This window comes from Ursus maritimus, assembly GCF_017311325.1.
Source record: "Ursus maritimus isolate PB19 chromosome X unlocalized genomic scaffold, ASM1731132v1 scaffold_X1, whole genome shotgun sequence".
Classification (NCBI taxonomy): domain Eukaryota; kingdom Metazoa; phylum Chordata; class Mammalia; order Carnivora; family Ursidae; genus Ursus; species Ursus maritimus.
In genome coordinates this window covers 74,839,739-74,852,939 of record NW_024423319.1, presented here as the reverse complement: position 1 = coordinate 74,852,939, position 13,201 = coordinate 74,839,739, and the positions used below count along the sequence as shown (strand labels likewise).

At 37.9% G+C, this 13,201-nt stretch overlaps 1 protein-coding gene and 1 pseudogene across 1 annotated transcript in view; both read right to left on the bottom strand.

Annotated features, from left to right (window-relative positions):
- LOC103680493 (zinc finger X-linked protein ZXDB-like) overlaps positions 1-905 on the bottom strand; it is a 10,492-nt gene extending 9,587 nt beyond the window's left edge. Inside the window, exon 1 of the mRNA XM_040632448.1 lies at positions 882-905. Within this exon, the coding sequence (XP_040488382.1) occupies positions 882-905 (24 nt within the window). The remainder of the gene's footprint in view (positions 1-881) is intronic.
- A 7,315-nt stretch (positions 906-8,220) lies between these two features.
- Positions 8,221-8,873, bottom strand: LOC121103225 (annotated as a pseudogene).
- Positions 8,874-13,201: the final 4,328 nt, after the last annotated feature.

Sequence of the window (13,201 nt, the reverse complement as noted above, 5' to 3'; positions counted from 1 at the left end):
TCATGCTCTCTCTCTCTCTCTCTCTCTCTCTCTCTCTCTGTCCCTCTCTCTCTCAAATAAATAAAGAAATAAAATGTTTAAAAAATTAAAAAAATAACAATTGGCTTCATGTCCTTTAACAGTTTAAGGGATTCACTTCTATTCTTAGGGTGCATGAATAGCAGGCAACCTACCTGCCAAGGTTATTGTTAGCTCACCCAAGGAATAGTATCATCCTGTTATTTCTCTGGTAAATTAATGATTAAAGCAGCAGGACTGGCCTTTGCAGGTGGTTTAGTAGATCACTTAGGGTTCTTGGTGGACCCAGGATTCCCTGGCCTGAACTGAGTTTTGCTGCAAAACCCAGACTCTGGCACAAAGGGTTGGCATGGGGCTAGGGCAGAGAGCCTGTGAGCCCTGCATTCTAGTCCTACCCAGGGCTTGTCTGCTCCACCTGCAAGGAGAGCCTTGGGGTATGGTGAGATTGCCTCTCTCACCATAGTGTTGTCCTTGAGAATAGAGTACTTTACACCTTAAATGCTGCTCTTCATTCTTGGTAGCTGCACTTAAACTAAACGGGGAGAGAAGATGCTTGGATTTCATTTAAAATCATGCTCAGGGGCTACTGGGTGGCTTAATCGTAAATTGTCTGCTTTCGGCTTAGGTCATGATCCCAGGGTCCTGGGATCGATTCCCACATGGAGTCCCACATGGAGTCCCTCATCAGGTTCCTTACTCAGTGGGGAGCCTGCTTCTTCCTCTCTCTCTGCCTGGTGCTCCCCTGCTCTTGGTTGCTCGCACTCTCCATCTTTGTCAAATAAATTAATAAAATCTTTAAAATCATTCCCAACAGAGCCCTGTCCATGGAGGAGCAGAGCAGAAGATTCCTGTGTTAGACTTACTTGCAAAGTGTATATATTTACCATTATTCGTAATGTGTGTGGTGTCATTGTACACTATCACAACTGCTTTTAGGCTCTAAAGTGGACAAAAATTGATAGTAGAAAAGGGTACATATTTTTATCATTCTTAAGTGGCAAGCAATTCATTCTGTAGTGATTGACTTGTAACTGATATTGAGGAGAAACATCTTAGTTTTTTTAAAAAAGCTTTTTACACATAATATAATAAAAATATTATTATAAAAAATAAATAAAAAAGCTTTTTCTTTCTGTGTGCCTGTATTTTTATTATTATGTTAATTTAGTCACCATACTGTTTGCCTATATTTAATAGAGTAAGATAACACTAAATCAGAAGAAAAATATTTTAAATATTGCTCATTCGTGTATACTTGTACTCTCTTCCTAGTACTACCAGTGTGTTAAGGATGCTCACCTCTTGGGCTCAGAAACCACACAACACAAATCAGCCCACAGCTTTCTTTTCACACATATGACTGAATTCACTTCTTATTCCAGGCAACCTGAGACCTTATACATGAGGACCTGTGTATGAACAGGGAGTTTGTCCTGTAAATGCTGGTTGGAACTGCTGCCTGGTCCAGCTCTCTTAAATGCCACTCTGGCAATGGTGAGATACAAATGTAAATCTGAAACTTTTTAAAAAGTGTTTAGTTACCCAACATTTGCAGCAAAATGGATGGGACTGGAGGAATTATGCTAAATGAAATAAGTCAAGCAGAAAAGACAATTATCATATGGTTTCACTCATGTATGGACAATAAGAATTAGCAGGGAAATCGGTAGGAGAAGGAATAGAAAAAAGAAGGGGGGCTAAACAGAAGGGAGAATGAACCATGAGAGACTATAAACTCTGGAAAACAAACTGAGGGCTTCAGAGCAGGGGGGATGGGGGATTCGGCTAGGCCAGTGATGGGTATTAAGGAGGGCACGTGTTGCATGGAGAACTGGGTGTTATAGGCAAACAATGAATCATGGAACACTATATCAAAAACTAACGATGTACTGTATGGTGACTAACGTAACATTAATAAAAAATTTTTAAAAGAATAAAAATCTAGAGGTGAGAATATAAAAAACTGCATTTTAGATTTTTCTCTTCTTTTGAGTGAGGCTTGGATGGCTTTGTATTTTCCCCTTAGGACTGCCTTTGCAGTGTCCCACCGGTTTTGGACCATTGTGTTTTCATTCTCCTTGGTCTCCATAAATTGTTTAAATTGATTTTTGATTTCCTGGTTTATTGAATCATTCATGAGCAGGATGGTTCTTAGCCTCCAAGTATTTGAGTTTCTTCCAATTTTTTTCCTTGTGGTTGAGTTTCAATTTCAAAGCATTGTGGTCTGAGAATATGCAGGGAATAATTTCAGTCTTTTGGTAACGGTTGAGACCTGTTTTATAACCGAGAGCATGGTCTATTCTTGAGAATGTTCCATGGGCATTAGAATAAAATGAGTATTCTTATGTTCTGGGGTGTAGTGTTGTATATATTTCTATGAGATCCAACTCATCTAGTATGGCATTCAAAGCTCTTGTTTCTTTGTTGATTTTCTACTTAGGTGAGAGCAACAGAAGAAGAGGCCTAATCCATGCATGAGGAAGAAGTTGATCAGGATTAGAGCAGAGATCAATGAATTAGAAACCAGGAACATGGTAGACCAGATCAACAGAACTAGAGGCTGGTTCTTTGAAAGAATTAATAAAATAGACAAACCACTGGCAAGACATATCCAAAAGAATAGAGAAAGGACCCAAATTAATAAAATTATGAATGAAAAAGGAGAGGTCACAACCAACACCAATGAAATTGGAAGGATTATTAGAAACATTTATGAACAGCTTTATGCCAATAAATTAAGCAATCTGGAAGACATGGAGGCCTTCCTGGAAACTTACAAACTACCAAGACGGAAACAGGAAGAAATTGATTTTTTAAACAGACCAATTAATTATGAAGAGATTGAAACAGTGATTAAAAACCTTCCAAAAAGCAAAACTACAGGGCCTGATGGATTCCCCAGGGAATACTACCAAACATTCAAAGAAGAACTAATACCTATTCTCCTGAAGCTATTTCAAAAAATAGAAACAGAAAGAAAGCTACCAAACTCATTCTATGAGGCAATTATTACCTTGATCCCCAAACCAGGCAAAGACCGCATCAAAAAGGAGAATTACAGACCGATTTCCCTAATGAATATGGACGCCATAATTCCCAACAAGATCCTTGCCAGTGAGATCCAAAAGTACATTAAAGGATTATCCATCATGAGCAAGTGGGTTTCATCGCTGGGATGCAAGGGTGGTTCAACATTCGCAAATATATCAGTGTCATAGATTTTATCAACAAAAAAAAAGCCAAAAATCATATGATTCTCTCAATAGATGCAGAAAAAACTTTTGACAAAATACAGCATCCTTTCCTGATTAAAACCCTTCAGAGTGTAAGGATAGAGGGTACATTCCTCAATCTCATAAAAACCATCTATGAAAAGCCTACAGCAAATATCATTCTAAATGGGGAAAAGCTGGAAGCCTTTTCCTTAAGATCAGGAACATGACAAGTATGCCCACTCTCGCCATTATTATTCAACATGGTATTAGAGGTCCTTGCAACAGCAATCGGACAACAAAAAGGGATAAAAGGTATCCAAATCAGCAAAGAAGAAGTCAAACTGTCTCTCTTCGCAGATGACATAATACTCTATATGGAAAACCCAAAAGAATCCACTCCCAAACTATTAGAAGTTATACAGGAAAAAAAAAAAGAAGTTATACAGCAATTCAGTAATGTGGCGGGATACAAAATCAATGCTCAGAAATCAGCTGCATTTCTGTACATGAACAATGAGACTGAAGAAAGAGAAATTAGGGAATCCATTCCATTTACAATAGCACCAAAAATCATACGTTATCTTGGAATTAACTTAATGAGAGACGTAAAGGATTAATATTCTAGAAATTACAAATCACTCTTGAAAGACATTGAAGAAGACACAAAAAGATGAAAAATATTCCAAGCTCATGGATCAGAAGAATTAACATAGTTAAAATGTCCATGCTACCCAGAGCAATCTACACTTTCAATGCTATCCCGATCAAAATACCAATGATATTTTTCAAAGAACTAGAACAAACACCCCTTAAATTTGTGTGGAACCAGAAGTGGCCACGAATTGCCAAGGAAGTGTTGAAAAGAAAAAACAAAGCTGGGGGCATCACAATGCCGGATTTCAAGTGGTATTACAAAGTTGTGATCACCAAGACAGCATGGTACTGGCACAAAAACAGACACATAGACCAATGGAACAGAATAGAAAACCCAAGAATGGACCATCGGCTCTTTGGGCAACTAATCTTTGATAAAGCAGGAAAAAACATCCGGTGGAAAAAAGACAGTCTCTTCAATAAATGGTGCTGGGAAAATTGGACAGCTACATGCAAAAGAATGAGACTTGACCACTCTCTCACACCATACATAAAGATCAACTCCAAACGGATGAAAGACCTCGATGTGAGACAGGAATCCATCAAAATCCTATAGGAGAACAAAGGCAGAAACCTCTACGACATCAGCCACAGCAAAATTTTTCATGACACATCTCCAAGGCAAGAGAAACAAAAGATAAAATGAACTTGTGGGACTTCATCAAGATAAAAAGCTTCTGCACAGCCAAGGAAACAGTCAAAACTCTAAGAGGAAGCCCACAGAATGGGAGAATATATTTGCAAATGATGCTACAGATAAAAGACTGGTATCCAAGATCTACAAAGAACTTCTGAAACTCAATACATGGGAAACAAATAAACAAATCATAAAATGGGCAGAAGATATGAACAGACACTTTTCCAATGAAGACATACAAATGGCTAACAGACACATGAAAAAACGTTCAAAATCATTAGCCATCAGGGAAATTCAAATCAAAACCACACTGTGATACCACCTCACACCAGTTAGAATGGCAAAAATTGACATGGGAAGAAACAACAATTTTTGGAGAGGATGTCAAGAAAGGCGATCCCTCCTACATTGTTGGTGGGAATGCAAGTTGGTACAGCCACTCTGGAAAACAGCGTGAAGGTCCCTTAAAAAGTTAAAAATTGAGCTACCCTATGATCCAGCCATTGCACTACTGGGTATCTACCCCAAAGATACAGACGTAGTGAAGAGAAGGGCCATATGCACCCCAATGTTCATAGCAGCATTGTCCACAATAGCTAAATCGTGGAAGGAGCCGAGGTGCCCTTCAACAGATTAATGGATTAAGAAGATGTGGTCCATATATACAATGGAATATTACTCAGCTATAAAAAAGAACGATTTCTTAACATTTGCTGCAATTGGATGGCACTGGAGGAGATAATGCTAAGTGAAATAAGTCAAGCGGAGAAAGACAATTATCATATGGTTTCTCTCATCTATGGAACATAAGTACTAGGAAGATCGGTAGGAGAAGAAAGGGATAAAGAAAGGCAGGGGGAAATCAGAAGGAGGAATGAAGCATGAGAGACTATGGACTCTGAGAAACAAACTGAGGGCTTCAGAGGGGAGGGTGGTGGGGGAATGGGATAGGCTGGTGATGGGTAGTAATGTCTTTTGCCCATTTTTAATTGGATTATTTTATTTTTTTGGTGTTGAGTTGTATAAGTTCTTTGTACATTTTTGATAATAACCTCTTATCAGATATATCATTTGCAAATATTTTCTCCCATTCATTAGGTTGCCTTTGTTTTGTTGTTTTCTTTGCTGTACTTTTTATTTTGATGTAGTCCCAATAGTTTATTTTTGCTTTTGTTTCTCTTGCCTCAGGAGACATATCTAGAAAAATGTCACTAGGGTGGATGTCAGAAAAATTAATGCCTTTACTGTCTACTAGATGTTTCCAGTTTTTGACCACTAGAAATAAAGAGGCTAAGAATATTTATAAGTGCAAGACTTTGTGTGGACATATGCTTTCATTTCTTTTAGATAAAAGCTTAAGAGCAACGGTATGGTAAGTATACGTTTATCATTTTAAGAAATTGCACAACTGTTTCCAAATATCCATAACCACATATATTCACATCATGTAGTCATGGAGCCCTAGTATTGTCAGTCTTTTTAATTTGAGCCATTCTAATAGGTGTGCTGTGGCATATCATTTTAGTTTTAACTAGCATTTCCCTACTTATAATGTTGAGCATCTTCTCGTGTGTTTAGTTGCCATCCATTTATCTTTTTGGATGAAGAGTTTGTTCTAATATTTGCCCATTATAATTGTGTTGTTTGCTTACCACATATTGATTTTTAAGGGTTCTTTATATATTCAAATTACAAGCCCTGTGATGGTTACATGTTTCACAGATATTTTTTTCCTGTTCTGTGTCTTCATTTTTATTTTTCTGATAGTTTCCTTAGTAGAACAAAGTATTTTAATTTGGATGAAGTCCAATTTATTGATTTTGTCTATTATACTTCATATTTTTGCAACCTATTTAAGATATTTTTACCAAATCCACATTCACTTAAATTTTGCCTATTTTTTCTTCTAAAAATGTTGTAATATTAGCTCTTACATTTAAGTCTAATGTCAATTAATACTTAATTTTTTTATATGGTTAATGTAAGGATTGACAATCATTTATTTTAACTTATGGCTATCCAATTGTTATAGTACCAGTCTCTGATAACATTATCTTTTCTCCACTGAATTAGCTTTGCACCTTTGCTGACAATCTGACTATATCCAAATGGGTCTATTTCTGGATTCTCTTTTCTGCTAAATTGATCTATGTGCCTATCTTTATGCCAATGCCATACTTTTTTCAATGCTATTGGTTTATGATAAGTCTTGGAAACTAACAGTATAAAGGCCTACAGCATGGTTATTCTTTTTCAAAATACTTTTGGATATTATAAGTCCTGTGCATTTCCATAAAAATCTTTAGAAATAGCTTGTTGTTGTTTGGAGACAATTCTTTATAGGTCTCATATTTCTACCTGAATTCTGATTAGAGACATTAACAGCTTTTGTTCCAAACTATTTTTCAATGCTAACTGTATAACAAACAGTCTTGGAAGAAAGTAGAAATAGTATTTCCCTCTGGAGCAGAGGGCATATTTATGTGCTATTCAGGAACATAAAGGTAGTACTTCCCTCTGAGGACGTTTGCTAATTGTCCATTTAAAAAGTCCATTTAAAATAATGGAATTTCCTATATTGTAATGCAGACCCATTGTCTGCATTTCATACATCTGTGGTGCTTCTTATCACTAGCATCGGACTTGGGGACTGAAGGTAACCAGTGCAAAAAAGTTCATGCTGCCTGCTGTGGCATGAGTAAGAAACCATCCTTTTTATATCTGACTCAGGTGTCTTGTATCTTCTTCCAACATCTATAAAACTCAGATCAAATTGTTAGCCTACAAGTAGGGTAAAAACTTATGCCTCTCATAGTTCTTGACACACAGTTGCCAAAAAGGATATTGTCCAAAGTAAATGCTAACAACATCTCCAAATCCTAACTGTAGTGGATAGACACAACCAATGCATGTTTAGATGTCCTGTTCTCAGAGAGTTACAAGACAACTCAGGGATATTGCTCTTATGTGACATTGATGATTTTTAGATTCATCAGGAAAACCAATATTTGTTAGAGTGTTTGTCTCATGCTCCCAAAGAACACATATACTCATTCAAACATTATTTCCTTTTCACTGGCTTATATCCTATTTTGGGGCCCAAAAGCCCACAAAAGAGTTTTCTTATTTTTGTTTTCATTTTGTTTTTACACAAAAGTAATCAGTCATGGGGCACCTGGGTGGCTCAGCTGGTTAAGTGTCTAACTCTTAATTTCAGCTCAGGTCATGATTTCAGGGTTGTGAGATGGAACCCCACATTGGGCTCCATGCCCAGTGGGGAGTCTGTTTCAGTTTCTCTCTCTTTCTTTCTCTTTCCTTCTGCCCCTCCCCCACTCTCTCTCTAAAATAAATAAATCTTTTTTAAAAAAGTAACCAGTCACACACAACTATTTGTTGCACTTTTTAGAACCTTTTAAAAGTGTATATATTTGCATTTATTTACATATTTAGAAGTTTACATCTCTCTGATACAAAATTTGTAATAAAAAATTGAGAGACAATAGTCATATACAGCAGCCAGTCACATGCAGTGATAGAACAGATACTAACACTGGTTGTTAGTTGATATTTCTTCCAAAAAATACCTTCTGATGAAGGACTACTTCAGGTTAGAATTCCAAAATTTTCTCAAAGATGATGTAATACGTGAATGGTAAATCAGAAGAAATTCATTTCATTATTTGAATTACTTAGTTACTATACATTTGATTTTGGCTTGTAGTACCAGTCAACTGGAGTTGGTTCTGTTTCTCTGCCACATTTCAGAGAACCTTTTCTAAGCAGCAAAAATAAAATTACTATTCCTACTAGTATTACTGCTGATATAATCACAAAACCGTGACTTGAATTACCATCTGCGACACAGATTGCTAAAACAAGTGATGATGTCTGTTTGAATAATGGATTGCTAATGGTTGTATTTCCTATGAGAAATCATTTTCCTTCTTAATATACACTTCAGATGAATCACAGCTATTTTTACACGGTACTGAAGAAAATTCCATGAGTACTTTATAAGGTCTATATAAGTTTGTAAGATTCCAGGATCCTGCAATTGACTGTAATGTCTTCAACAGTCAATGTGCAATTTAGTGTTGGATATTGAAGAGGCTCAATCACTACAGAATGAACTTGATATTATTTTTAATGCTTGGAGATTCAATTTTATACTCATCTTCATCTGATGATGTTAGACTGAAGATGGTAAGTTTACCTGATGTGATGTCTAAATGAACCCTATCTACAAAAGATGGGAAAGTTTTGGACTTAGAATTTTCTTCCCATTCTATGACTTTAACCTTTCTTTTTTTTTCTCCACATGATCTTTTTAAAGGGTCCTTGGAAGTCATGTTTTAAAGGCAAAAGATAGGGGCGCCTGGGTGGCACAGCAGTTAAGCGTCTGCCTTCGGCTCAGGGCGTGATCCCGGCATTATGGGATCGAGCCCCACATCAGGCTCTTCTGCTATGTGCCTGCTTCTTCCTCTCCCACTCCCCCTGCTTGTGTTCCCTCTCTCGCTGGCTGTCTCTATCTCTGTCGAATAAATAAATAAAATCTTTAAAAAAATAATAAAGGCAAAAGATAAATTATTATGCTGGATAAAAATTGTTTTACCATAATTCATTAATTCCCTATCTTATTCTCTCAATATGTCTAGTGTACGTATTTATTCATATACTTAAGATAGTTATATTACACGATTCAAATATGAACCGCAATGCCAAAAAGTTGTCCTAACAAATACATACATAACCACAATAAACATAGATAAGCTTGTATTATTTTCCACATGTATTTCCGCTAATTTTTATAAGCCAGTTGCTTCATTTAATATCATTTCTGTTACTTCTAATAGCTCTCCCATGATGTCATCTTTATATTTCAGAAATGATTCAGAAAAAGATTTCCTACATGCTGGTGGACATTTTGACAAATAATGGTCCTTGCTTTTTGCCAAATAATAGTCCTGAAGACTATATTTAGTCTTTACAATAACAACAATAAATTTATTTTTATTTATTTTTATTTTATTTATTATTTTTATTATGTTATGTTAGTCACCATACAGTACATCATTAGTTTTTGATGTAGTGTTCCATGATTCATTGTTTGCGTATGACACCCAGTGCTTATTCAACACGTGCTCTCCTCAATACCAATCACTGGGGTACCCCATTTCTGCACCCTTCTTCTTCCAGAAACCCTCAGATAGTTTCCTGGAGTCCACAGTTTCTAATGGTTTGTCTCCCACTCTGATTTCCCTAAATTCAGTTTTCCCTTCCTTCCCCTAATATCCTCTGTGTGATTCTTTATGTTCCACATATGAGTGAAACTTTATGATAATTGTCTTTCTCTTCTTGACTTATTGCACGTAGCATAATCCACTCTAGTTCCATCCATGTCGATGCAAATGGTGGGTATTCATCCTTTCTGATGGCTGAGTAATATTCCATTGTATATATGGACCACTTCTTCTTTATCCGTTCGTCTGTTGAAAGGCATCTCAGCTCCTTCCACAGTTTGGCTATTGTGGACATAGCTGCTATGACCATTGGGGTACATATGGCCCTTCTTTTAACTATGTCTGTATCTTTGGGGTAAATACCGAGTAGTGCAATTGCTGGGTCACCAGGTAGTTCCATTTCTAAATTTTTGAAGAAATTCCACACTGTTTTCCAAAGTGGCTGTACCAACTTGCATTCCCACCAACAGTGTAAGAGGGATGTCCTTTCTCCACATCCTCTCCAACATTTGTTGTTTTTTGCCTTGTCAGTTTTTGCCATTCTATCTGGCATAAAGTGGGGTATCTCAATGTGGTTTTGATATGAATTTCCCTGATGGCTAATGATGTTGAACATTTTTTTTATGTGTCTGTTAGCCATTTGTACGTCTTCTTTGGAGAAAAGTCTGTTCATGTCTTCTGTCCATTTCTTGACTTGCTTATTTGTTTATTGGGTGTGGAGTTTGAGAAGTTCCTTATAGATCTTTGATACCAGCCCTTTATCAGTAATGTCGTTAGCAAATATCTTCTCCTATTCCTTGGGCTGCCTCTTAGTTTTGTTGACTATTTCCTTTGCTGTGCAGAAGCCTTTTATCTCAATGAAGTCCCCAAAGTTCTTTTTTTTTAAGTGTAAAATAGTTTATTTTCAGCAATATGCTTATGAGGTTGGTTTTTTTTTTTTTAATTAGAGAACACTTTGGTTATTCTCTTACAAACTGGAAATGATGGCATTTTATTACAAATTTCTTCTTCAAGTAGGGTACAATTTTCTTTATTACAAAACCAATGTTAAACAAACAAACAAACAGAAAACAAAAGGGAAAAAAAGCAGAAAAAAACAAAGAAAACAATTCACCTGTCCATCTCAGATAATCAAATTTTTGCTGTATTTGTTGTTGTGGAGTTTTGTTTTGTTTTGCTTTGTTTTTTTGTGGGTTTTCTGATTTTTTTTTTCCCTTGACGTTGGAGATGTGTCATGAAAGAAGTTGCTGTGCCTGATGTCGAAGAGGCTATTGCCTGTATTCTTCTCTAAGATTTTGGTGGATTCCTGTCTCACATTGAGCTCTTTCATCCATTTAGAGTTTATTTTTGAGTATGGTGTAAGAGAATGGTTGAGTTTCTTTCTTCTGTATATAGTTGTCCATTTTCCCCAGCACCATTTATTGAAGAAACTGTCTTTTTTCCATTGGATATTTTTTCCTGCTTTGTCAAGGATTAGTTGACCATATATTTGAGGGTCCAATTCTGGAGACTCTATTCTGTTCCATTGATGTAAGTACATCATTAGTTTTTGATGAAGTGTTCAATGATTCATTAGTTGTGTATAAGACCCAATGCTCGGTTCCACATGACCTGTAGCTCATTCCAAGATGGCGGAGGAGCAGGAAACCTAAAGTTCATCTGATCCCAGGAATTCAGCTAGAGAGCTACCAAACCATTCTGAATATCTATGAACACAACTGGAGAACGAAGAAAGGAGTAGCAGAAACTCTCTGAACAGAAAAGTGACCACTTTCTGCAAGGAGGAGAAAAGATGATAGAGCAGAAGGGGACTGCTTTTTCAGCTGGTACCCTGAGTCGAGCTGGATATCTACAAGATCATTCTGAAAACCCACGAAATCAGCCTGAGATGCAGGAAGATACATCTGGATCTCTACAAACGAACGTCTCCAGCACTAAGTATTGAGGTACGAAGTGGGGAGCTGTGAATCTGCGAACAGATATCAGAAGATAAACAGAAGGTGGAGGGAGCCGCTTGGGCACTGGGAAGCAGTATCCAACTGCACTGGGGAGCAGGCCAGACTCCCGGACTGGCACCCGTGAAAGAGCAGACTGAGACCGTGACCCTGGGAATGTGCATGCGATGAAACTGAAAACCAGTGCTCCAGAGCGTGCGTGAACCATACTGAAACAGGGAGCTTGGGAGCGTGCGTGGGAACGGGGGTGGTTGGCGGTGTTAGAAGCACAAAGGACAGAGACGTGCCAGCCCTGGAAGTGAAGGCCGAGAGCGGCTGTGGGGGGCACAACCCGGGAAGCTGCAGTACTTTTAGCAGCACCAACACAAACAGAGTTAAGTGGCCAAGAGAGCTCAGTGGAGAAAGGACGGTGATCTCTCTGTTCTGTGACAGAGGCTAGGATACGACCACTGCTGCTCTGAATCTCAGAAGAGTCACAGAAAACCGCCAGGGAAAGCTGCCAGAGAACAAAAGACCAGAAATACCAGCTCACATTGTGCCCATCCCCATCACCACTTGCAGGGGAGAGGGCAACTCTACCAAAACAGGGTTACCTGAGTATCAGTGCAGCCGGCCCCTCCCCCAGAAGGCAGGCTGAAAAATCAAGAAGCCCGCATCCCTAAGTTCCTATAAAACAAGTGCACACTGCCTGAGTCTTGGTCAATAATTTGGGCTCTGGGCATCCCGCACCCTCTCCTCATCAGAATGATGAGGAGGAGGAATGCCCCCCAACAAAGAAAAGATACAGAGGCGGTGGCCTCTGCCACAGAACTTATGGATATGGATATAACCAAATTCTCAAAAATGGAGTTCAGAGTAACAATGGTCAAGATGATGTGTAGACTTGAAAAAAATATTAAGGAAAATATTAACGAGAATATAGAATCTGTGAGGGCGGAAATGAGAGTGAATCTCGCAGAAATTAAAAATGCTATGATTCAAATGCAGTCTAAACTAGATGCTCTGATGGCCAGGGTAAATGAGGCAGAAGAATGAATTAGTGAATTGGAGGATGGGATGGTAGAAGAGAAAGCTAAAACAGAAACTTGGCTCAAAATAATCCAACCCCAAGAATGGAGATTATTAGAGATTACTGACTCAATGAAACGTTCCAATGTCAGAATCATCGGCATCCCTGAGAGGGTGGAGAAAGAGAGAGGTCTAGAAGAGATATTTGAACGAATTGTAGCTCAGAACTTCCCTAATCTGGCAAAGGAAACAAGCATTTGTGTCCAAGACGCAGAGAGGACCCCTCCCAAGGTCAAGACAACAGACACACACCACGTCACATCATAGTGCAATTCACAAATATTAGATCCAAGGATACAGTATTGAAAGTGGGCAGGGGAAGAAAATATTTATGTACAGAGGGAAAAATATCAGAATAACGACACCTGTCTTCAGTGACATGGCAAGCTAGGAAGGATTGGCAGGGTATTTTCA